The 26,189-nt window shown below is 43.4% G+C and overlaps 1 protein-coding gene across 1 annotated transcript; it reads left to right on the forward strand.

Annotated features, from left to right (window-relative positions):
- Positions 1-1,182: 1,182 nt before the first annotated feature.
- LOC137418137 (sushi domain-containing protein 4) lies at positions 1,183-25,556 on the forward strand. The gene is made up of 12 exons (XM_078786282.1): positions 1,183-1,211; positions 1,490-1,556; positions 1,833-2,029; positions 2,669-2,775; positions 9,921-10,127; positions 11,877-12,056; positions 12,352-12,543; positions 13,841-13,888; positions 16,774-16,968; positions 18,542-18,686; positions 24,151-24,392; positions 24,557-25,556. The coding sequence occupies exons 1-12, from the start codon at positions 1,183-1,185 to the stop codon at positions 24,571-24,573; spliced, it is 1,626 nt and encodes a 541-aa protein (XP_078642408.1). The 3' UTR covers positions 24,574-25,556.
- The last annotated feature ends 633 nt before the right edge of the window (positions 25,557-26,189 follow it).

The raw sequence follows: 26,189 nt of genomic DNA on the forward strand, positions 1-26,189 counted from the left end.
TCCCCGGGTACGGCGTCTCGTAACCCTGTATCCCCGGTGTCAGAGGCGTCAACAGGGTCGGGTGATCATACATCTTCCCCCGACAAACGCCTAAACATCAAGAACTTATTACATGTAGAGTCCCTGTCACGACAGCCGAATACCTACCTATTCAGATCTACCTAGCTCTAGATGTTGCTCTACCAAATTCATAACAGTATTATCACATGGCTCATAGTCTGGGATTTGTATTATCACATGGCTCATAGTCTGGTATTTGTATTATGACATGGCTCATAGTCTGGGATTTGTATTATCACATGGCTCATAGTCTGGTATTTGTATTATCACATGGCTAGTAGTCTGGTATTTGTATTATCACATGGCTCATAGTCTGGGATTTGTATTATCACATGGCTCATAGTCTGGGATTTGTATTATCACATGGCTCATAGTCTGGGATTTGTATTATCACGTGGCTCATAGTGTGGTATTTGTATTATCACATGGCTCATAGTGTGGTATTTGTATTTTGACATGGCTCATAGTCTGGTATTTGTATTATCACATGGCTCATAGTCTGGTATTTGTATTATCACATGGCTCATAGTCTGGTATTTGTATTATCACATGGCTCATAGTCTGGTATTTGTATTATCACATGGCTCATAGTCTGGGATTTGTATTATCACATGGCTCGTAGTCTGGTATTTGTATTATCACATGGCTCGTAGTCTGGTATTTGTATTATCACATGGCTCGTAGTCTGGTATTTGTATTATCACATGGCTTGTAGTCTGGTATTTGTATTATCACATGGCTAGTAGTCTGGTATTTGTATTATCACATGGCTCATAGTCTGGTATTTGTATTATCACATGGCTAGTATTCTGGTATTTGTATTATCACATGGCTCATAATCTGGTATTTGTATTATCACAGCAACATTTTATTTTTATCGCTCACCCATCAATCGTTGGTTTATTTGAAGATGATAAAATAAAATGATTTGCGTAATCAACTTATTCACGTTTGACAATACACCAATCAGTTCGATTCACATGAACATGTTGTGACTTGTGGTTTATATATTAAAGCGTATGCTGTTTTTAAAATCTTAAAGCGTTAATTTTACTGTGATTCCATCACATCATTGTCATATATCCAGTTATTTAGTTTCATGTGACTCATTACCCCGTGCACATGAAGGAAAAAGCGGGGTTAAGCAATTGGTGCACTTTGTCTGTCCTTCCGTCTGTCTGTCTACAAACATTGGTTTATGATCGAGGAACAACTTGATTTCAATTGAATGTTATATTTTGAACACTAATCTGAAAACAAACCTGTAGTTTAGCAGTACTTGTACTTCAAATTTGTCTTCGGCCATTGTCAATATGTAATAAAGATAGGTTCATTTGGAGGAGAGGCCTTTTTTAGGAGACGCTCATAACACCCACTACTGAGCTAATCCTCCTGCTAAATGAACTCCTTTGCCTATTCTTGTGCACAGGTATGTGGAACGTTATGCCATGGAGGACAGGGAAGCTAAGGCTGTGTCATTGGCATTGTGGGCTTTTGTATTATCATTTGTATTTGTTTGTATCTCATGGCCTGCTTCTGGCTTGTTGGAAGCTTTTCAATACTTTACCCGGTCCCGCTTTCATCTGCGTTCCTCTCTTCATGACGTCGTGTGTCTGCCTCCATGTGTTATTGTCTGGATGTTTACCCATCACCCCCTGCACTGCCTGCTGACACTTTGCCCTCTACCTTTTTTTTTTCCTTTCCCTTCCAGGAACTTTGACACCTGTGTTTTAAAAATAAATGTTCTAATTGTTAACATGTTCACTCCATAGTGCACTTCGATATCCGAAGTTTTGAAGGTGCAAGCAGGTGATTTTTCTGTTTTGTGGCGTGCTAAGTATTTGGTCAGCATTCCAGGTTACCAACTGGGAGGAACTTTGTGTGAGAGCATAAGACCAGCACTGTTTGAGGGTGCGGCACTGGCATGGGAATTGGGAAAGGGGTCCAGTTGGAGGCTTGGTGTCAGTCGGTACAACTCTCGTGTTTGAAATGTGGGGATTTTAACACGTTAAGTTTTGAAGGAAAGCAAAATGGGTTGGGATCTAGCTTTGGTGAATGGATTATCCTCATGGTGTATTTATGTGTTGATTGATCCGAAATCTGGTTGGATGTAAATTTTCCGTCTTTTCAAATGTGTAATCCTGTTTGTGTCCGTCCTTCTGCTAGGTTATGGTTTCGTTTCGTCATCGGTCTTTGTTAATATGGTTCTTGTTTATTTTGTGATATATGTGTTCTCTAACTAATTTTCGTGCTAATAACTTTAATGGTAAATGGAAGAGTTTGTAACAGTGTTGAGAGAAGTGTGACTGGCAGATGGCTCAAAGTTTGTGCCTATGGGTGACAGATGGCTCTTTTGATTTCTCTGTTGTCATGCCAGCCACCCCAGCCCCTCCTGTTTTTCATCTTAAGCCGTGCTTTGTACTTTCCATTTAAAACTTCCTGCTCCGGCTGTAAAACCTCACTGATTATATCAGACTGTAACGATACGTCACGTGAAATATACGAGGAATACTTCCTTACCACCAGTCTTGTCAAGATCGGGCAGGGTTGAGACATGTAACCTTTGCGTAACAATAATATTTTTCATCCTGTTCCTTCTTGCCTCCAGATCGACCGCCATGATTGACAGATTCGCGTTGCCGTATGTGTGGAAACGGCATGCCATCTTTCTGCTGCTCTCATGTTCATGTGACCTGATCGGGACCCAGGCAAACGGTAAGATACATCATCTTTATTCCTAATTTGTAGCAAGGATGATTTGCTCAGCGGTTTATCAGGTTCCAGCTTGTCCGTAGCAAAGCCACGCGAACGCAACACAATCGTCCATTGTCAATTGGGACGATGTGAGGTAAACCCGCGGTCTTTACAAGGGACGTATTTGACCCAGTATCATCCTGAGGGAATCTGCTGTTAAATGTTCAAAAATTAATTGTTAATTGGTGGTGGTGGTGGTGTTGTGGTGGTGTTGGGTTGGTGGTGGGTTGGTGGTTGTTGTGGTTGTGACGGTTGTGACAAAAATTAAGTTTTGAAAAATTTGAAAAAAGTTTAAATTTTTTTTTTTATTGCTCTATTAATTACAAATTAATGAATTGCATAAAAATAGAAAAAAAACCAAATTGATTTCAAAATGCCAACAGGATTAGAACAGTACTGGGCAACGCTCGGGTACCCCCCTGCTAGTTTCGAATAAAAGAAAAATGCTTATGTTGCAATTTCAGACGAATAGATTCCATTTTGCTCAAAATGGGAATCTTCGTGCTTCTCTCACCTCCACTGGTTTTCCTTCTCCTCCCGTTCGCCTCATTTACCTCCATGTTGTTGGTTCTCCACTAGCGGGCGACACAATGTTGTCGCTTCCACACTGGCACATGGCACGCTGTTTAGAAATTTTGAATGACGTTCTATCGGACTAGCGCGTCGTAAATCGACCATTGTCCCATAATGTGTTAACAACATTCTATCAAAACGATGCGAGTATACTCGGTGTATAGCGGTGACATATTGTACTTGGACAAAATATGAAGCCATTTTACACCATCTAGAATCTAGACCAATCAAATTTGTCCCTTACGCTATCAGCGTTGGGGAATATTGCGATTCAGGCAAAATTGCAGCTTGTTAGGATTATAGATTGTGATCGGAAACGCAGGGCAAGAGATGAAAAGACCCTTGCCATGCCCTTTTTCCCCAAGACTGCGTAGACCAAAGTGTTTTTGAAATTTCTTGTTATACATGTTTTTTTTGTCTGCAGATCATGAATTTCCCTCGTTTCTCAATATTATTATTTATTGAGATAGGATTTTGAGTCTCATCTCCCATGGGGGCTTGCATGATGGCTTGGAGGAATGCACACTGAACATTGAGCTGTTTAGTTTGGGTTTGAATCTCGACCCAGCTATAGACTGTCACCTGAGTGTTTCGCAGGTATGTGCGATGGATGCATCAATATGTGCGATGGATGCATCAATATGTGCACCTACCATAGCTAGGTGGGACATTAAGCTGGAGGATCCGTCTTCCAGCCCTAGTCATTGGTAGACATAAAATATCCCACAGTGGGTTTTTGAACAGTTGGTGAGTTATCGCAGTCACCCTTTTTATTGCAAGTTATTGAGCTCACTAGTCGAAGGTCGGGCCTGCCTGACTGGTTCCTGAAAGACCAGATCCAAAACATTCCCCGGGCTGACTCAACAAGAAGTTGAGAATTGTTGGAGCCATTAAATAAGTAGCTGTAGTTTCTGGAGACTGCTCCCCCTGGTAAAAATGAGAATAAATCTGGTTGGCTAACGTATTCCCATCTAAACCTACAGGCTTGTGTAGCAAAGATTCCAGGTTAAAATCCCAAATACTTCATGCATTTGTCCGTTTTCGACTGATATGCTCGCACGTTTATGCACAAGTATGCTGTTTCTTCTTGTACCTGTCCTGTATGTGATACAAGCTCCACCGTGACACTGGCATCACTTTTTAGTGAGCAACAACAAGAAAAGTTACATTTCTTTAACCTGAATGCAAGCATTGGAAATATCAACAAGGAAAAACGTTGAAAATGAAATCTTTGTCATCATCAATTTTCTTATTTCAGGAAAGGATAATTTCACAATCCAAGGAAGTTACTTAGGATTCTCATGTCCATTTTCTCTGCTGCATATTCCAAAAACCACATCCTCTTTCCTAAGTCCGTTCCTCTTGTCAACTAGTCAAACTTCCCGATTGGGGAAAAGAAAAAAAAGAAAAAGAAGACTGACGTGGTTCAATAAATATGCAAATTCTGGTGTTCATATCTCCCCCCTTGTCCTCCCCCTTCCCCCGTTTCCCACCACTGCCCTCCCCTCCACCACACTGATCCTTGATCAATAAAGAAACCACTTTGCTGCTTCTCACAATATATCACCTAACAAACACACCCCACTCTCATTATCCGTCGTCATCACGAGCTTTCCGCAATATTTAAAACTAGCCGAAACCCATGGAACATTCACGGAAGGGAGGATATGGTGTATGGATAGAGTGTACCATTATGGATGGCATAGGGGATTTGCTTGTCCGAGTAAGAGTTAGGAAGAAAGATGAGAATGAAGAGTGCGTATATGAACAACGTATTTACTGCAATCTACTTAAATGACAACGCTACGATATACTTTTGAAAAATGAATGGATTCGTAATAGGAATCGGCATAGCACCACTCTGGCCACACGGACGGCTTGCTTCACCTTCACCCAGCAGACGCCAATACGATGGCGTCGTATGGGCAGTTAATCGGATGCTTTTGGGCCCCAAAGTCGACTAATTCAGATTTTTCGAGTATGGCTGTACGTGATAAACAAAGAGCGCGGTTGGAAGAAATTATGGTAAACCCACCTGATGAGGTTAGCGTACACCACAATCGACGACACCGGCACGAATGCATGCTCAGGATTGTCCACTCAGTGGACGGCTTGCTGTCGCCTTCAACTGTCCAATCAGCGGACGGCTTGCTTCGCCTTCACCCAGCAGACGCCAATAAGATGGCGTCGTATCGGCCGTTAATCGGATGCTTTTGGGCCCCAACGTCGGCTAATTCAGATTTTTCGAGTATGGCTGTACGTGATAAACAAAGAGCACGGTTCGTAGATCGTAAATCCATTAGTGCCGTGGGCATCGGGTCACTGGGTGCGGCGTAAAAGGGATAACAAAGTCGAGTCCTTACGCTATTATTATATAGATATAGTGGGTCATATGTTGATGTGAAAAAGGATCGACCTGAACTTGATGTCCAAGACCCCTAAGTTGGTCGGCCATTGCTTCACCGATCTCGGTGACAGGAACCAACATTGCGTTCGGGCGTGAAGTTAGTGTGGCGTGTGGCAGGGATTTTTCGGTACGCAAGATCTCTGCTGCTCAGGTGGCATAATTTACAGCTTGTGGTGTCGTCCGTTCAATGCGTACGGCTGTTTAGAGTTTACTCTATTTTCACGGTCTTTGACACGTTATTAAATAGCAATGGAAAGGAAGAAGAAGAAAAGAAAAAAAAACAATTGACTTTTTCCAAAAAAAATTTCCAACTAATAAAGCACTCGCTGTGTGGCTACTCGTTGATTCTGGAAACAGAATGGTTCCACCATTTCACCTGTACGTTAAATTACTGCACATCCCTCATGAGCAGCTTTTAACAATTAACCCGTTTGACTAGAACGATTACTTGAATTTCACCAGAATTAACCATTTCACCAGAATGTTTCATCAGAATTAACAATTTCACCAGAATGTTTCACCAGAATTAACCATTTCACCAGAATGTTTCACCAGAATTAACAATTTCACCAGAATGTTTCATCAGAATGTTTCACCAGAATGTTTCATCAGAATTAACCATTTCACCAGAATGTTTCACCAGAATGTTTCACCAGAATTAACCATTTCACCAGAATATTTCACTAGAATGTTTCATCAGAATTAACCATTTCACCAGAATGTTTCACCAGAATGTTTCACCAGAATTAACCATTTCACCAGAATGTTTCACCAGAATGTTTCACCAGAATGTTTCACCAGAATGTTTCACCAGAATGCTTCACCAGAATGTTTCACCAGAATTAACCATTTCACCAGAATGTTTCACCAGAATTAACCATTTCACCAGAATGTTTCACCAGAATTAACCATTTCACCAGAATGTTTCACCAGAATTAACCACTGCCAAATTATTCATGGAAGGAATTGAAAAACTGCACTTTGTGTCAATCACCGCATCCACTGCCCACCTTCAACCACATAAATCTCCACCTTCCTTTCTCTGGCCATGAAACTTTGGAGAAAAAATAATAACCGGGCTGTTCATTCGTATGTTGTGTTCAAAAGCAAATCTTCCAGTGAAACCGGATCCATGCAAAGCGATCCAATTGCAACACAGAGCAATGTCAGACGCCATTCCTTCTGCCCCACCCACATAATCTATATGATGCTTACATAGGGGATCCTTATGTTTATGTGGAACACACCATGGGCAGGAAGGGACCTTTATGTGGAAAGAACTAAAAATGGAGAAAAGAAAGAAAAGGGTGAGCAGTTGCAATTATTGTGTACATTATAAAAGAACGTTGCTTCGGCATCAAAAGCTTTTGCCGGATGAACACTTTTTATGACATATTGCACAACAAACAATAAGGTATTTTTATTTGTGAAATCAGATTTGCAAATACAGTGTATTTGATTCCTGAGTATGTTTGTCTGTCAGTCACCTACAGGTTGCAATTCTAAATCGATCTATATGAAACTTAACCAACAGGTAGACCTAGCCAAAAGCTGGAAAACTAGTTTTGAGGTCAATAGGTCACAGGGTCAAAGTCGAGCAAATCGTCAATTATCATCCGATTGACTTGATGTGCATACAGTGCCAATAGAAAGTTTACACCCCTTTTCAAAATTTTCACCTTTTGTTACCTCATAGCCTGGAATTAAAATGCATTAGATCGGACTTTTTTCATCTTAATTTACACATCGTAACCCACAACTTCCTAGTGAAAAACAAATTCTACAAATTTCAGAAAATTAATTAAAAATACAAAACTAGAATATCTTGGTTTGATAAGTGTCCACCCACCTGAGTTAATACTTGGTTGAAGCACCTTTGACAGCAATTACAGCTGAGTTTGTTGGGATTGGTCTCCACCAACCTTGCACACCTTGATTGGGTGATATTTTCCCATTCTTCTGTACAAAAATGTTCAAGCTCAGTCAAGTTGTGTGTGGACCGTTGATGGACAGCAATCTTCAAGTCATGCCACAGATTTTCGATTCGATGTTGGTCGGGGCTCCGACTGGGCCACTCAAGGACATTTATCTTTTTGTTCCTTAGCCACTTCAGTGTAGGTTTGGCTGTGTGCTTCAGGTCATTGTCATGCTGAAAGGTGAATTTCTGTCCCAATTGTTGTTTTTTTTTGTTTTTTTACAAACCCACCTTTATTGACAGATGATGCGTTGATTTATTTGGTGGACTGACGATCTACGTGAATATCCTATGCAGGGTTTCAATGGTTCGTACAGTCAGCTGGTCATTCACACTGCCTATGTTCTAAAATTTGCTGAACAACAGATGAATGGACTTGGTCTTTGAGGCCTTCAACTTCAATGTGTGTATTGAACTTCCCCTGTACTGCCGCCTGCCACGTTGTTTTAAAGAACCAACACAGAGTTTGGTTTTCTGCTGCAGAGTCTGCCCTGTCGATCTAAACATGCCACCTGTTGACAACAACAACAACGAAAAATGGACATGAAACAAAAACTTCCTTTTTCTTTCTGGTGCTTTGCCCGAAGGCAGGTTCGGTGTTGCCAAAGCAGCCTCCATGACGAGGATTACACTGGGTGGTTTGCCGTTGCCTTCCCAGTCAGGGCAGGCATTTGTAATGTGGCCACGGTGCTGGTGATACTTCACCTCCTCTTTGTGCGAGACACTTTGTTGTTCTTTAACAGACAGAACCCCCAGTTTAACGTCCATCCGATTGACGGCACACATACTGATGCCTCATCCTGCCTGCAAACACGAAGATGACAGTTTATAACTGGGTCAAGGTTCACACCCAGGCTAGACAGCTGAAAAGTGAATTCTCCGCCGTGAAGATATACCATGTTCGTCATCAGTTGTTTGCTCATGATGATGTAAAATTGCTTTTCATCTGAAATACCCTGAGGTTTGCTGTAATGAAGTCACTTCCTGGGAGGTAATAGATATATAGCTGAAGACAATCTGAGGAACGGTAGTTGTGCCAAAATTGACTTTCAGAATGTTCTTCATTGTCTGTGGTATCATGGTGTTGGCTTTGCGGTAATGGTGCTGGCTTGGAATCCTAGGATCCTGAGTTCAAATCCCGGTCGACCATTGAATTAATGCCAGGGGGTTTGACTTAGCCTGTCATCCTTCCGAGGTCGGCAAATTGAGTACCAGCTCACTTGTAATTGGGGCACTGCATCGGCGGCACAAACACGCTTCCAGAGAAATGATGCAACCACATGCTGTTACGAAAACATCAGCAACATTGTCTGTGGTTATCGCATGCAGGTTTTAGTATGCCTTTGATATGATATGTGAAGGGCTAGTTACCTCTGCCACCGAAGGTGGATGGAGGTTATGTTTTCACCCCTGTCTGTCTGTTTGTTTGTCTTTTTGTGAACAAGATATCTCAAAACGTTATGGGCGGATTCGGACGAAATTTGGCGGAGAGGTTGGGTATGTGACAAATATGAAATTATTAGATTTTGGTGAAGATTCGGATTCGGATCCGGCCAGTAGAATTTTTTAAAAGTGATTCTTCACCATTGGCAGATAGGGCCAAAAACAATACATAGCAGGATATCTCAAAAAGTTATGGACATATTTGGACGAAACTTGGTGGATCGGTTGGGTGTCTGACGAGGACAAATAGATTCGATTTTGGTGACGATCTGAATATGGATTCGGATATGAGAATTATTTAATATTTTAAGTGATTCTTCACCATTGAGAGATCGGGCTAAAAGCGATATATAACATATTTTAAAAAGTTGTGGATGAGTTATGACTAAACTTGGTGGAATAAAGATGGTTAGGTGACAAGAAGAAGCCAATTAGATTTTGGCTCAGGTCCTAATCCAGATTCGGTCTACCAGTGGGATAGAAACCATGAACTGTTTATCCTGGCGGAGGTATGCGCTCTACCGAGTGCCCTTCTAGTTTAAAAAAGCGATCAAATTAATTAATTAATAATGACCTTCAGAACATCAACGCTGGTCATAACAGAAAATGACTTTAGCATTTTTAGTTTGTCGAAATAAATAGCTTTTATTTAATTTCTTCTCCATTGGCTTTTGGCCTTATTTGACATTCCTTTTACCATCCCTGCAGTGCTTTCTCTGGATCTCTTCTGCCCGGAGCCAGGAATTCCCCTTTATGGTTCTCGTTCACCTCCTACTGGTACATTCTTTGAGCTGTCAGTGATTCGATACAGTTGCCATGCCGGTCACAGTCTTGTGGGTCCGGCGATGAGCACCTGCTTGCGTCGTGCTCACGGAGGCCTCTCATGGTTTCCCAGTGAGCTGCCCTCGTGCCAGCGTAAGTTCACGCTGTGTGTCTGCTGTTCAGTCTCGACAGTATGCAAACATCGGCCATCATTAATGCACAACACTCATACACAGTAGATCCCATTTTGAACTCTATGCCAAAACTCACATATTGCTGAAATCCCTTGATCTAAAATGTACGAAAACTCGTTTTATGCTTTTTTTTTTTTTTTGGGAAACGTCGATGGCGCGCCATTGTATATCCCCATGCTCCCCACCTAAAACAAAGTTGAAGATTGCAAAAAATTCCACCAGGAATGAACCAATATCAAATGTTGAGTTAAACAATCTTCTATTTTGGTCCCTATGATCCCAAGTCCCCACCCCTGGGGCATAAACTGGGGGTCAAATTCAAAAAATCGTTTCATATTTCATGCATCTCCCAATGTTGATTCCATATACAAAGTTTCATTTAAAAATAGGAGCAATACCCCTTGGCGCTCACCTGGTAGAATAAAGCAGTATACCATACCGACTAAAGGTATTTTAAACAGTATCACGGTATTTTAAGACGATACTTTTTTTAAGACTCGCACCCTCCCGTAGATCCCCCTAGACCTCAATTTTCTTAATGCCATGAAAATACTTTGCTACATCACGGGTGATTGAGATTGTGGTCAAGTTTCTTCAAAATAGTGTGTGTAGTTTCAGAGGAAAAAGCAAATTCCTATTTTTTGGTCACAATCCCATCAGAAGTTTCAGAGAAGAGGTTGCAACTATTTATGAACTGATGGACAGACGACGCTCCATCCAGTAAGCTTCCTGGAGGCAGAGGGTGAGGAGGGCAGAGGGGGGGCGAGTGACGCCAGGGGACAGGGCCAAAAATGATACCGCTCTTGCACCTTCTTGCCATGTAGTGATCATAACTACCAAGTTTGGTGAATTTCTGCACAACTGTTTAGGAGGAGATAGCATGATGGACGGACAGTCAGAGACAGACAGAGGGAGCCGATTTAAATATCTGCCCCATTTTTTTTTTCTTCCAAAAAAGCTTGGGGATAATGATCTTTGACATTCAACTCGGTTACCAGAGATTTAACACCGTAAACGGATACTGTACGTACTTAGCGTCTTTCGGGCAGATTTTTGCATCAAAATCGGTTGGCAAAATCGCATCTTCCCCCGAAAACCACCCACCACGACCACCAATCTTTATGAATAAATGCCATGATGATAACATCCAGGATGTTTTGGGATAGATTCACATAATCTGGACTTTTTCAAACTTTGTGCAATTGAATAATAAAGCACACCTGTAACATTATTTCAATTATCCCACACCTTTAATAAAACATGCAAATGGGGGATTGTAATTGGCTGTGTCTGTCTGCCTGTCCGTCCGTCCTGTCCTGTCGCCCTAGGGGGTGCGGAGGAGTCAAATACCATAAAATACAATTAAGGGCATAATTTTAAACATTTAAATGAAACTTTGTACCTGAAATCAACATTGGGGGGACGCATTAAATGTGTAATAATTTTTTGGATTTCATACCCGGTTCATGCCCTCAAGTGGTTCATGATTTGGCATTCACAAAGGTCAAAACAGCAAAAACAATTTGAACTCAAAGTTTGATATTAGGTCGTTCATGGTGGAACCTTTTGCGATCTTTCAACTTTGCTTTAGGTGGGAAGTGAGGGGATTTGTGATGGTGTGCCGTCGACTTCGCTCTCGTTAATTCTGCAACAAAATTGTTAATTTTTGTTGTTCACAAACCTTTACCATCCCGACTTTTCCTTACAGTCACCACGTGTCAAACTCCAGCGATTGCACACGGCCACGCATTTGACTATAACTACACTGCAAACAGCACGCTGCTCGCGTGGTGCACCAGCGGCCTACACCTTACGTATCCCGCTGCCAGCGCTGGTCGGGCGACTTGTCTCCTTAACGGATCCTGGGATGTATTGCCGACTTGCAGAGGTGTTGTGTTTTGCCTGTTTCGGAGTACCTTGCTTGTTTCACTCCTTGACCTCTAAAGCTGCTTCCCCTCAACTTCTTTTTTTTTTTAACCGTCATTTCTGTTCTCATCACTTGTATTACTGTTATTCCTCTCATCTTTTTACCATTCTTTCTTTTCTCACTTTACGTATTTATTCTCTCTTGTTCTTTATCTTTCCAACAGCAACCCCACAAAAGTTTTTCCCCACTATTTGTATTTTGTATCTAACTTTCTGCTTCCCATTCTTCCTCATCCTTTCAATTCCTCCCACACCAGGTTGTGAAACCCCTCTTCCTGTAGGCCACAGCTGGGTGAGTGAAAATGTCTCTCTGAACGGCACGTATCCAGTCGGTTCTTCTCTTCTGTACACCTGCTACCCAGGATACAGCCTGCATGGAGCGCAGAGAATTTCCTGCACCAAACACCTCACTTGGTCTCAGGAGCCCCCGACATGCCTCCCTTCACAGTGTATGTCGTCCCATACAGTACCCAGTGTCCCTCTTTGTTGAACACAACATAGCATGTCTATCACAAGTAACACCAGATAGACAAGATGACAGGCAGGGAGAATGACAAATGCAGGGGGAAAGATTGAGACACAATAAACAGGAAACAGGTGGAGAAATAGAATAGTACAAAAAAAGTCAAATGAAACATGTCGTCTGTTGAGCATGTCCAGAAAAAAGGAAAAAAGTTGTCTTTCTTTACTTGGTAAAACTTGCATTCTTCTTCTTTAATGGCCACAATTATTCCTACATTATTGTGGGGTTGGCCGGAGCGACATTTTGGTTGAAGTCTATCACAAACTGGCTGTAATTTGTTCAGGGTGCCGGCGATAGCTCGCATACTCTTCGTGATGGACAAGGTGGGATCTTTAACATCCACCAACTAATGCCGACAGACAAGACACCCAGTTTAACATTAATTTGAGGGTGCCACACACATTGATAAATCATCCTAACTGTGAAACACCGGGATGACAGTTTTTAGCTGGATCAGGATTCAAACCCAGGCTAGACTGTATATAGGTGAGTGTGCGTACCTCGAGAGTCTAGGCCATCCTGTCAGCCCTCGGTACCATTTGCATTGAAATTGACAATCTAGCCAGTCGAGTAATAGTTTGGACTGCAATATATAATGGGCATGGATCCACAATCAGGACTTGTGGGGATATAGCAGCCATCACCCACCTATCTCCTCCCCCAACACTTTTTGTGAAATGATAAAATACGCTTTTACACTTTGTTCGGCAGGGCAGGTGAAGCGAGCGCGTCATAAACGGCACCAAGATACCCACGCGCGTTTGTGAATTTCTATTTTTTTTATGATCGGCCATTGGTCTAAAAAGTGGCGATTACATGCCTTGTGGACAAAATTCGTAAACACATTTTGAAAGCCAACATGTCGCCTGTAAGGACTTGAACACGCCCACCAAGCTGCCACCTACCGAGCTTTCTTTCCCAAATTTTTTTTATCTCTTGCATTTTGATGTATCATTGTGTAAACAGACACGTGGTCGCTAGATCAATCGCTCAATCAGCTATCTGGTTATGATTGGAGATGCGTTCAGCTTGGCAATAATTGAAATCCTTTTAAATGCTGAATTTACTTTATGAAAGATATATTGGCATGTTGCCAATTCAAAAACTGATCCAACCTAAAGTTGAGAAAATGTGAGCGTGAATCAAGAATATGAGTGAAGTTGAGTCATGAAAGTGCTTATTCATTTTGGTGCAATTATTTATTTGTACATTGATGGTTGCAGCTTCAGTGAATGCAGTTTTCAGCGAGTCGAGAACACTGAGTTTCAAAGGTAAAGTGGTGCCCTACTTCAGGGAGGGTTAAGGAAGAGGTGATTAAACGTTGTTGCATTTCTAAAATTGTAATGTGAAGGTCTTAGGTTTTTATACATAGGAGGGTTAGGTGGTTTGGGTTGTACGTGCCACCCACCCCCTTGCGTGTGATCTCGAGCAGAAGTCAAGCTATTTGCCAAACCAGAGAGGAGAAATCTAGTGAGCAAGTGTGCATTCCTGTGGGCATTTACCCTTCTTGGCAAGACTCTCCAGAGTGCATTCGCTGACCCCTGACAAGCAGCCAGGGCCCCTGGGGGAAAGCCATATGGCTAGCTGTCACCAAAATCTGCCCAAAAATAACAGCAAGCTGCTGCAAAAAGACAATAATGGGACACGGACCATTTCTACGCAGAGTCCTCGGTCTGTGTGGCCACACCGAGCAGCCAGAAGGTGTGTCGGAAAGAGATAAAGATTGCACCTTCTCCGATTAGGAAGAGGATCAAATCCTCGCAAGGAGAGCTCCACACCGAAGCAGAACACTAAGGAGGTGCGGCATGCTTTGAAGCCAACAAGACCTGTGCTCCAGATGAACAGGAAACGTTTAAATGGGGTGACCTGGAGCATCGAGGAGAAGGAGACTGTCCTCAACTGCAAAGTGTAATCTGTGCATGAGGCATGGGGGAATGGGGGATCCACAGAAGGGGGAAATGTTTCGTGGACCAACTGAAGTCACAATTTACCACCAAAGCAGAAAGAGTCTTCAATAAGTTTACCACAGTAGCATCAACAGTTTAAAAATACCGATCCAAAAACAGCTAAAGGCAGGAGAGAAATGACCACGGAATAAAAGAAGAATGGATGTTGCTGTGGGCTATGGGATGGGCAAGACGAAAGGGCATAATACAAGAAAGTCCAAACACATGGGAGAGGCTATTCTGAAAACACTGTCGTTATAAATAACGCGTTATTAGTACAATAACCAAACGGAAAACATTCACAGAAGAAGAAACAAAATTATTAAGAGAAGAACAGCTCAAATAGCCAATAGGAAGTGTGGTCGACAACAAATGGAGAATATCCAGAAATGCCACAATGGACAGAACTGACGTACACCTGGGATGAAATTCCCACAGGAGAAACTTTCAAAGAGGAGGAGCACGCAACAGACTGTGATGGGCCTGCACAGCAAATGGAGGGACCTGATGCAAGTGCAGCTCCACAAGAGGAACTGGGACACTGGTCCTCGAGAAGAAGGTAATGAGAACCTCGTCACAATAACAAAAAGAGAAGCTGTGCAACAGGATGGGAACTCAGACCACAGTTTAACGCCCAACAGCAGGGCCAGAGTATAACAAAAGGAAATGATGCAGACTCACCAAGAGACACACAGAGACAGATAGACAGAGAGATACAGAGAGAAAGACAGACAGAGAGCGAGAACTGAGTGAGAGGACCGGGAGGGAGGACCGAGAGACCAACCGGCTAACCCAGACCAGATGACACAGACAGAAGTGATACGAGTAAGAACGGTAGATGATAATGAGGAAGACTAGGAAGAACAGCGGAGCAGAGAAGAGGAGGAAGACTGGGATGATTATGAGCAGCATAGGTTGGAAGAAGAGTTGACCTACAAAATAGAGATGAGATGAGATTAATACGATTCGGGGAAAGACCACCATTCTAACAAAAAGAAAACAACAAATGGCCAAAAATACGAGTAAGAAGAACCAACCGTGCACTCACAAAAATGATACCAAAATATTCCCCCTTTAAAGAAATGAATATGCCAGACACCACGGATAGACACCAAACATCACCATGGAAAGACAGACTTCAGGGACGGAGAGAACAACTGAGAAAGAAAACGGGACAAATAGAACAATTCACGAAGGGAAACAGAAGCTCAAAGCTGAAGAAAAGGATCCAAAAAAAAAAGAAGTAAGTATTCAACTGATGCCTCACAGAGAGGGTGATGTACTACAGTGTGCCGTCCCTCAGACGGATGTCAAACTGGGTGTCCCATCTGATAGCATTAGTTTACTGACGGTAGTGATCCCATGGTGTCGTTCACAGAGAGTGGGCACATTATCAACGACACCCTGAACAAATGACAAACTCATGCCTCACGACAGTCAAAAGTTGGTCCTGGTTTCCTCTTTGGCCCAATCTCAATGGTGAAGAATCGTTTCACTTAAAAATATTATGGGATCTGGATCTTTACCAAAATCGAATCACTTCGTCCTTGTCACACACCCAACCTGTCCAAGTTTGATTCGAATCCACCCCCAACTTTTAGAGATATCCCGCCCACAAGCAGACAGACAAACAGTGAATACATATCCTGCATTCACCTTCGGTGACGAAGATAATAACAGACATTTCTAGATACACTGTGGTTTGTTTCATTCCTCTTCCTGTTCCCGTATAATCAGTAAACGAGATTTCTTAGATATCCTTGGTGAAGACTTCTGTACAGTGTCTCACGATTATTGTTTTTTAAACTACTTTTAAGACTACTTATAACTTATAAGATTCCAATGCAACTCTTGAAATGTGTGGCTGACAAATGTGGGTGAAATTTCTGCAGCCGTCTTGGAGTTGCAGCAACGGTCTCGTTTCTGATCGTTTTGTTTTTCTGATAAAGTTCTATAGATTCTGTTATTTCCTTTTCATGTCGATGTCTCGTTGGATAAGAGAAAGAAAAATAATTGACACAATCAAAAAGATGAAAGAGCTGTGTCCCCCTTTCCGTCAAATTTGATGTGGCCATCAATTTCACAAATACCCGAATAACGAATCCCAAGAATATATATGGTTAGTCACTTTTGATGCACGTTTGCAGTAATTTTTGTGATGAGACTTGTTTTTGAATGAAAAGGAGAATGTCTGTGCCACGATGATGCAGTCTGCACAGTGCCCAAACGACCTGAAAATGGCTACTTCCTGTGCCACCCATCGCCGTGTGACCGCTACGTGTCACGTACCGTGCTGGAATACTACTGCACCTCGGGATACACACTCAAGGGAGATTACAAGTTTCACACTTGCCAGGACGGGGTCTGGTCTCCCCCACTTCAGGTCTCCTGTTTGCCCTCCCAGGGTGAGTCTCCTGCTTATCTTGCATATTGCTACCATTTCACTTGTTGAGCATTTAAGGATTGGGCCTAAACAAGAAAATTACTGGATCGAATCTAGGAACAGATGGTCATTTTCCCAATATCGGGAACTGGCCTACCTCTACGCAAGACGCATATTTTATACAAAACTTTGCTGATGTACGATCGTAAATCAATTGGTGAAAATGTTATGCCAAAAACAAAAATAGAAAGCTGAATCTATGGGCCTATCACTTTCACACCACACACAGGTCTGCGGTTTGTCAGGTACCGACCCCTTTCTGGTCTTGCACCGTCTGCTCTTGCTGTATTTGCCATCTGCCCCCCCCCCCCCAACCTCCTAATGCTTCTGCAGAGCGGATGCTGTTCACTATCGACCCCCTTCTGGTAAAACTCCAAAATTCCAGAATCACTGCCTCTCCTGCCCTCATTCATTTCCTATTCCCACCCCCCACCCCCCTCAGACTCCTCCCCGCCCCACCCAATGCTCATGCAGAGCGTATGCGGTCCACCATCAACCCCCTTATGGTGAAACTCCAAAATTCCAGAATCACTGCCTCTCCTGCCCTCATTCATTTCCTATTCCCACCCCCACCCCCCTCAGACCTCTCCCCGCCCCACCCAATGCTCCTGCAGAGCGTATGCGGTCCACCATCAACCCTCTTCCGGTGAAACTCCCAAATTCCAGAATCACTACCTCACTTGCCCGAATTCACTCCTCTTACCTCCCCCCCCTTCCCTGCTTCTGGAACCAACTTCCACATTTTCTTCCCTCCTGGTTTTCAAGAAAGCTGTTCACCACCATCTCAGATGATCCACTATCCAAAATCATCATCTTTTCTACCCTCATTTTTTCCCTCCCCAAGACCTTATTTTTCCAATTTTCCAGTTTTTCCTTCACGAGAGCTTGTGCCCATTTTGTCCTACCCTAGCCCTCATTCTTTCCCACACCCCTTATTTGGTCAAGTTTCCTTATATTTTGTCCCTGAACCCTGCTTTTGGTGTGTTTCCCCCACTCTTTCTATTGTTCCTTTTGTTCTGTTACGTCCTGATCCATTCTATGTTCTAGCTCCTCCACGAGTCCCAACTTTGCATTCAAATAAAATGCAAAGCAAATATTATATAGTACCTTCTAGATACTGTGAATGAGTGATGAGTTTTCAAGGACTGACGATGGTGATAAAAAGCAAGAGTTACCTGAGATGAACGTTGTTAATGGTACCTACAGACTTTCTTAGACCACCTAGGAGTACTAATTCGTAAGCACAAATGCAGTGTCGGGGTGGTCATTCGCGTGAACAGCGTTCACCACACCTTCCCGTCGGCCTACTTCGGTTCTTAAATGTTGCACGAGTGGCACTCACCTGTTAGTATAGATTTCCTGCAGTGTCGGCCTTTCCTTGTCAAATCCATACCAGATTTTCAATCGTATTTGGCAACCCTTAAATGGATACAACAGCCCTCCGAACCTCATCATCCTTGATTTAAATTGAGGATTACACTTTAATGTTAATTATTTTGGTGCCATTTCTACCCTCCCATGATGATTCCTTTTAGAGACCTTGGCGGTTCAAGGTGGAGATTCCGCAACATCACCTTGGGCGATAGTTGCAGCGACGGCAAGCTCGGTCGTGCTCATATTGCTCCTCATTACGCTGCTTGTCCTACTCCAGCCAAGGCTCAAATCCCTTCGGCATAACAGGCAAGACACTGAGTACCCCATGAAGCTCTGTGTTCCGTTTTCCAGTTGATTATGCATGCATGCACAACTATGGCTGACCAAATTTCCAGGAAGGACAAAAAAGTTGTTTTCCAGGACTTTTGATGCACATGTTTTATGTACAAGTGATATTATATTTTCTGACATCACTTGTACGTAAAGATTATATACAGTCGTGGCCAAAAATATTGGCACCTTTGCACTTTTTTCAAATAACTTACATTTTTCTCGAAAAATAAGTTGAAATTGACAAAAGTATTTGGTCTCCACAATTCTTTATTTCACTGTTAATATTACAGAACCTTTGTTTTTTATTCAGAACTTAATATATCCTTTCAAATTAGAAAATAAAAAGAAATGGCATTGACAAAATTATTAACACCCTTGACTTAATATTTGGCAGCACAGACTTTGGACAAAATAACTGCAGTCAAGCACTTCCTATAGCCATGAATGAGCTTCCTCCACCTCTCTACTGGCAGTTTGTCCCACTTCTTGTGCAAACTGCTCCAGTTCTCCCAGATTTGACGGGTGCCTTCTCCCAACTGCTGTTTTCAGATCTCCCCACAGGTGTTCAATAGGATTTAGATCTGGACTCATTGCTGGCCACTTCAGAACAGTCCAGCCTTTTGTCTTGAACCATTCCTGAGTGTTTTTGAAGTATGCTTGGAGTCATTGTCCTGCTGCAAGACCAATGACCTTCGACGGAGACCCAGATTTCTGACACTGAGTTGAACATTGCGCTCCAAAATGCCTTGGTAATCTCCTGATTTCATGATGCCATGCACACATTCAAGGCACCCAGTGCCAGAGGCAGCACAGCAACCCCAAAACATCACTGAACCTCCTCCATGTTTGACTGTAGGGAAGGTGTTCTTTCCTTTGAAGGCTTCATTTTGTTTTCTGCAAACATAGAGATGATGTGCTTTACTAAAAAGCTCTAATTTGGTCTCATCTGTCCACAGGACATTCTCCCAGGATTTTGGCTTGTTCAGGTGTGTTTTGACATACTGCAGCCAGGCTTTCTCAGCAGTGGGGTCCTCCTGGGTCTCCTACCATAGAACCCGCTTTCATTGAGTTGGTGACGGATGGTGCGAGTTGAGACTGTCGTACCTTGTGTCTGAAGGTCATCTTGAATATGTTTGGCAGTTGATCGAGGTGCTTTCTCCACCATTCGAACAATCCTTAGCTGCAATCTTCGATTAAGTTTTCTCTTGCGTCCACGTCGAGGGAGGTTGGCTACAGTGCCATGGGCCTTAAACTTCCTGATAGCAATGCGTATGGTAGACACAGGAACATCAAGGTCTCTGGAGATGGACTTGTAGCCTTGAGATTGTCCATGCTCGGCTACAATCTTGTGTCTGACCTCCTCAGACAATTCTCTGGTTTTCTTTCTTTTCTCCATGCTCATTGCGGTACACACAGTGACACAAAACAGCAGAATGATTCCTTTTCTCCATTCAAACTGGTTGAATGAGTGATTTTTATATTGCAGGCACCTGCAACTCACCAAAGGTGAGTTCAATTCCAAAGTAAAGGAGAATCACCTGCTTGAAATCCAAATATATCCAACAACTTCTAAAAGGTGCCAATAATATTGTATGGGCCCATTTTAGGATTTCTGTGTGGAATCAGCTAAGATTTTGTTATTTTTTCAGCTCTTTTTGTTTTGTTCCACTGCAAACCAAAGAAATACATATGTGGAGACCAAAATATTCATTTCAATAATTTTCTGGAAGAAATGGTGAATTGTTTGAAAAAAGTGCAAGAGAATATTTTTTGGCCACGACTGTATACCTGTCTTGTCCTGTCGCCAAAAAATACCATAAAACGGGAGTTGGTCCAGTCATTTGCAATCACATGGGATATTATACTTTGGTGCTTGGCACCTCTCACATGACTATTACGTCCGCTTTGCCCCATGTTCCCAATATTGAATGTCTTCTCGCAGGCTTTGTGAACGAACTCCTTCACGAGTCAATCCTGCTGGTCGACGTCTCAGCTACAAGGAATTTAAATAGAAAACCTTTCTCATTCCTCAAATTATCTTCCTTTCCTATTTAAATCCGTGGGGCTCGTGCTGAGGAGTTACTTCCTGCTTAATCGGGACTTTCTGTAATTCTGTAAAATTTGCATAATTTTGAATGGCGCATGAAACCACTTCTGCTTGGCCTCAGTAAATCCATGGGGAAGTTAAAATTGGTGACGTTCTCTTTTGGCAGAATTGACAATTCTGACCGGGGGTAAAGCAGATTATTTTTATTTGCACAATTTTCTAGATTCCAGAAGTTAAGGACTCAGACATGTTTTCCAATACAGTAGAACCCCGACATTTTCGGGAGATACATTCCTGGAAACTGCCACGAATGTCGAATCCATGAATATCAGGGCAATGTTTCAATGAGACAATGGGGAATAGGTTCACAGAGGCTCGTGATTCGGAAGGGGAAATTTTAAAAAGTTTAAGAATACGAATGAAGCTTCTTCTCTTGTGGTATCCATGGAAATTCTCTACACATGGCTCGGGGACTTCCTCTCCTCTCGTAGTCAACATGTGGCTCTAGATGGAATTCTCTCATCTCCCCTTCCTGTTCAGGCTGGAGTTCCCCAAGGCAGTGTTCTGGGCCCTGTGCTTTTTATGGTATTCATCAATGATCTCTCTGACTCTCTGGAAATTCTTCTATCTTTTAGCTGATAACTCCAGTCTCTGCCACTCCATATCTCATCCCTCAGATCGGCAGTCTGCAGCCTCCTCACTCTCTGAAGACTTGGACAAAATCACAGACTGGTCAAACAAGTGGAACATGTCTTTCAATCCTGACAAATCTCACACTCTTACTCTGTCTCTCCGAAAAGACCGACTGGACAACCCTCCCATCTACTTTCTGAACAATCCTCTCCAAGAAGTTCTGTCACTCAAGCTTTTGGGGCTCACTATCTGCCATGAGCTTTTTTTTCCTTTTTTTTTTGTATACTGAATCGAGGCTCGTGAAAGAACTAACATTTATTTCACAAACAAATCAACCAGACAAACAAAATATATATAAAGAGGGAGCGGAAGACAAGATGGGGAGAGAAGGGGAAGCACACAAACACAACATTTGAGAGCAGGGAGATGTGTGGGAGGGAGAGGGCTTGGGGGGAGGAGGCGTGGGAAGGGGTGGGGGGGGGGGGGTGGGAGAAGTATAAAACACAAGGACACCAAGGACTTCCAGGACAGAAGTTGGTATTTCAAAAAAGTGGATTTGGGGTGAAATTAGCGGGGGTAGAAAAGATCAAGGTTTTGGATGGGGGAATGCAAGAGATGGTGGTGAACAGGTGTTTTAAAGACCTGGAGGGAGGAGAGAGATTGAAGGGAGTGAGGGAATTTGTTCCAGAGGCAGGAGAAAAGGGGAATGAAAGAGTGAAGGTGAGCAGAGAGTCTTGATTTTGGCAGTTTCACCATAAGAGGGTTGCTTGCAGATCTTGTGCGACCTGTAGGAATATTTGGGGGGCAGAGCCCAGAGAGAGCTGGGGGAGCAAGGCCGGATAGGAGTCGGGAGAAGACAGAAAGACCACCAACCTGCCTGCGGTGAGTGAGTGAAAGGCCCTCAGAGTTAGCTTCATCGCGGGAGATTCCAATGATTCCGAAAGCTTTGGCTTCAACAGCGTGAAGCCGAGCTAGGTGTGAGGCAGGAGCACCGGCCCAGAGGGGAGAACAGTATTCCATTAAACTGCAGATGAAAGCCTTGTATGTGGTGAGGAGCTCAGGTGTGCCAAGGAAGGACTTCGCACAATGGAGGATTCCCAGTCGGCGACTCCCTTTGGAGGCCAGCTTGGAAATGTGGTTTTCCCAGGAAAGCCAGGAGACCTCAACTATCGTGTTACTCCTCCACCCTCAGGAGAGCCAGGAAACAATATCTCTCCGTTCTCAAGACCGAACTCTCTTATCTGTGTCCCTCTTCCAAATCCTGGTGACGTCTGGTCAAATATGTTTCTGGTGTTTGTTCCCCCTCCATCCCCTCCCTCACCTCAAACGGCTATCTCCGCACGTGAAAATGCTGAATGCCTCAACTCTGTGTTTGCCTCTAAATCTTGTGTCCCAAACCCATCCCTCTCTGTACCCACCGTACCCAGCTGCTCCTGGACTCTGTGTCCGTTCCTCCTGACAAGGTGGAAAAGTTTCTGTCAACCCTCGACTCTGATTCTACAACTGGACCTAACGGCATCAGCCCACGGGTCCTAAAATCCTGTTCTTCCGCTCTTTCACTCTGGTATCCATAGACCGCATCTTGCGGTCTGCTCTCGGGCTGAACTTGCTGGGGCGGCCTGGCCTGACCAAGTTGGCAGTTGTTTGGAATCTTGTCCACTTGTAGATGATCTTCCGGACAGTCGAATAATTGATTTCAAATTGTTTGGAAATCTTTTTAAATCCTTTCCCAGACTCGTAGGCCTCTATAACCTTCTTTCTGAAGGCCTCAGAGCTCTTTTGATCTAGGCATGGTGACGCCGCACACTTCAACAACAAAGAGCAAACCAAACTAAATGTCTGAGGTTTAAATAAGACAGGTTCCTCCAAGATCCTCTCTGTCGATGTTATAATCATTTGCACCTGATTCGAATTTTAGGTATTTGAAGTAGTGATAAATGTAGGGGTGTACTTACTTTTTCCACATGTGAAATTTGCATTTATGTTTATTTAAATTATACAATGGACTACAAAATGTAAATGTTTCATGATATTTGGTATATTATATCACCTTTATCTATCAATATTGTTGAAATGAAGATCAAATAGCTGTATGTTGAAATATGTTGAAAAAGTCTAAACTTTACATGGGGTGTACTTACTTTTTCACGTGACTGTATAACGTGGGCGGAGGTATAATCCATGGACACATTCACGTGAAATTCTATTTTCTAGTCAGTTCGGAATGTGTTTACTTATTTTTGTCAAACTGTCGGAGATTATTGGGGCTCACAGTGACGTATGAGCAGCATTTAGAGAAGCCAGTTCAACCTGTATCACATAATTCAAATAACTACCATTCCTCACCAACCCAGATTGATGCGAATCAAGGTGAAAACATTTGGTTTGTGTTTCGGAAAACAGTGTTTGGCAATACTTGGACAAAATGCTACAGTATCTTACAGCGTCTCAGCCAATCAAATTTGCCGCTCAGACCGCCCATGTTCTCGTTTCTCATGAATGTGTGGGGCAAGGTGCTCTTTGAACTCGTTTGCTCTGTAGGTGTATTCAGAAAATGGGAATAATATAGACTACCCCCAAATGCATTCACTGCGTCACATCTAGTTATGAATTCCACGAGTACCAATATTCAGGTAAGGTTGTGCAAACTGGCATGAACATCACTTCCGATGAAAAAGCTTGTCTGCCGATAGCTTCCTTATGTTCGGACCAGATATATTAACTTGCACGTCTTGTCTGACCTCTCCATTTTTGTAGACGAGACGACGAAGTTCACTTAATAGTTGATGGTCTGCCCGTTGCACTCCCCTCGTATGAAGAGGCCGTGGCCTCTACTCAGCCCAGTTCTGCACAACCATCCACACAGCTACCTGAAAGCAATGGGCAAAATGAGGCACCTGGAGCTGCTGGTCCACTACCTGGGCTCAATAGTCCCGTGACACAAGATGGAAGAGCAGAAGTTGAGGCAATCGCTGGAAGTGCAGAGATTCGGGCAGAAGGTAAGGATTTGCACTTCAGTGTCGTGGAATGCAATTGTCTGTTCACAGTACGAGCTTTACCTGTTCCGTAAGGGACGTGTGCGCGTGTGCTTTTCCGAGACAAAGTCATACCCTGGAGAGACTGCATTAATAAATGTTCTGTGTTGTTGCAAATTGTTTTTCAGATGGATTGCTGTTGTGAAGGAATTGCAAAAATTGCTGTGGGTTGCATTCTCAGGCTCACCCAGTGTACCACCTGCACATCCAGGTCACGACGACAGAAAAAAAAGAAGAAGTCATGTACATTGTTCTTTGTCCACCTCACCCTTTGGGTAGTCTTATCCACTTTTGGGTAAAACTAAGTTATAGTGTATAATTAATTTATGGCGTTTTGTATAATTCTTTCCTGCGGTAACGTTATTAAAGCAGTTGTATGCAGGTGCTGCTGTATGCACGTTAGCCAAACATCCGCCAACCTCCCACCCCTTCCATCCACCCTCTCCCACCCATTCCAGCCTCCCATCCTCCCTGCCACCCTCTCCCACCCCTTCCATCCTCCCTGCCACCCTCTCCCACCCTCCCATACCCCCTCTTCCATCCTCCCTGCCACCCTCTCCCACCCCTTCCATCCACCCTCTCCCACCCCTTCCATCCACCCTCTCCCACCCCTTCCATCCACCCTCTCCCACCCCTTTCATCCTTCCTGCCACCCTCTCCCACCCCTTCCATCCTCCCTGCCACCCTCTCCCACCCCTTCCATCCTCCCTGCCACCATCTCCCACCCCCTTCCATCCTCCCTGCCACCCTCTCCCACCCCTTCCATCCTCCCTCCCACCCATCCTCTCCCTCCCACCTCTTTCACCCTCCCCCTCGCAGCCTTCCACTCCCTCCCTGGTTTGCTCCACTTGTGTGATGAGCGGTGAGCTGATCTGCCCTCCATCCTGACTTGCTGCACGGCTCTACCAACGTTTCTTTCACAGATGTTCTTTTTTGCAATACGGGTGCTGATCGACCCGGTTTGTAAATTGACAAACAAACATTTCTCTTTTCATGAAACATAAATGTTTCATCCTCTATGTTTTGGGAAGTATGTCCACATGGTGTGAACAAGTGTTCCAATCACCAAGACTGCTTAAATAATGCATCCTATGCTGTTGTTAATAAATAAACCTGTTTGGTAATTTACCTGTTGAGTATTTATGGAGTTGTTGTTCGTCTGAAATTATTTAATTAGACTTTTCAGGGGGGATGAGTGGGCAGTCTCTACTTGGGTGGTTCAGGTTGGTACCCACAAGTGTCGAAGGTGCTGCCCAAAGACCCACCAACCAGAACAGGTAATTAAGTTTTGCTAAAGCAAAGGTACTTTTAAAACTAGGCTATGAACATCGAAGCACAAGCACCCCTCCTCGCACCAGCCTACCCAGTGATGTAACGCTATGTCTGCATGTCCTGGATTGACCTTTCCTATTCAGGTCAGACATCGAACCAACCACCACACCACAGTTGCACAAGGGGATCTCCACGTGACCATAGCATGTCGTCAGCTGAGGCTTTCTTTTAAACACTGATGTACGAGCAGCATCTTGATGAATTGGCACTCAATGCATGCCCAATTGCACCATATCCTACCCTAATCTCTCAATTTTTCACATTTTCCTCCTTAGAGTTTCCTTCTCCATGCATGCATGATTTGAATCCTGTTGGTCTGTTACATTCTGGTACGGTCTTCCACTAGTCTCAACAACATGCATTTTACAACATGCATTTTAAAGGCCATTTTCCCTGCTAGAGCGGGGGTTAGCCTTGCGGTCCCCATGA

This window comes from Myxine glutinosa, chromosome 11, assembly GCF_964187855.1.
Source record: "Myxine glutinosa chromosome 11, kmMyxGlut1.1, whole genome shotgun sequence".
In the NCBI taxonomy this organism is placed as follows: Eukaryota; Metazoa; Chordata; class Myxini; order Myxiniformes; family Myxinidae; genus Myxine; species Myxine glutinosa.

Excerpts from the sequence above, each read along its gene's own strand:
- LOC137418137 (XM_078786282.1), top strand. The coding sequence starts at position 1,183 with ATGAAGGAAAAAGCGGGGTTAAGCAATTG. Across the intron at positions 1,557-1,832 it reads CATTGGCATTGTGGGCTTTT|TGCACTTCGATATCCGAAGT; the intron begins GTATTATCATTT and ends TTCACTCCATAG. Across the intron at positions 13,889-16,773 it reads GAGAACACTGAGTTTCAAAG|TCTGCACAGTGCCCAAACGA; the intron begins GTAAAGTGGTGC and ends ACGATGATGCAG.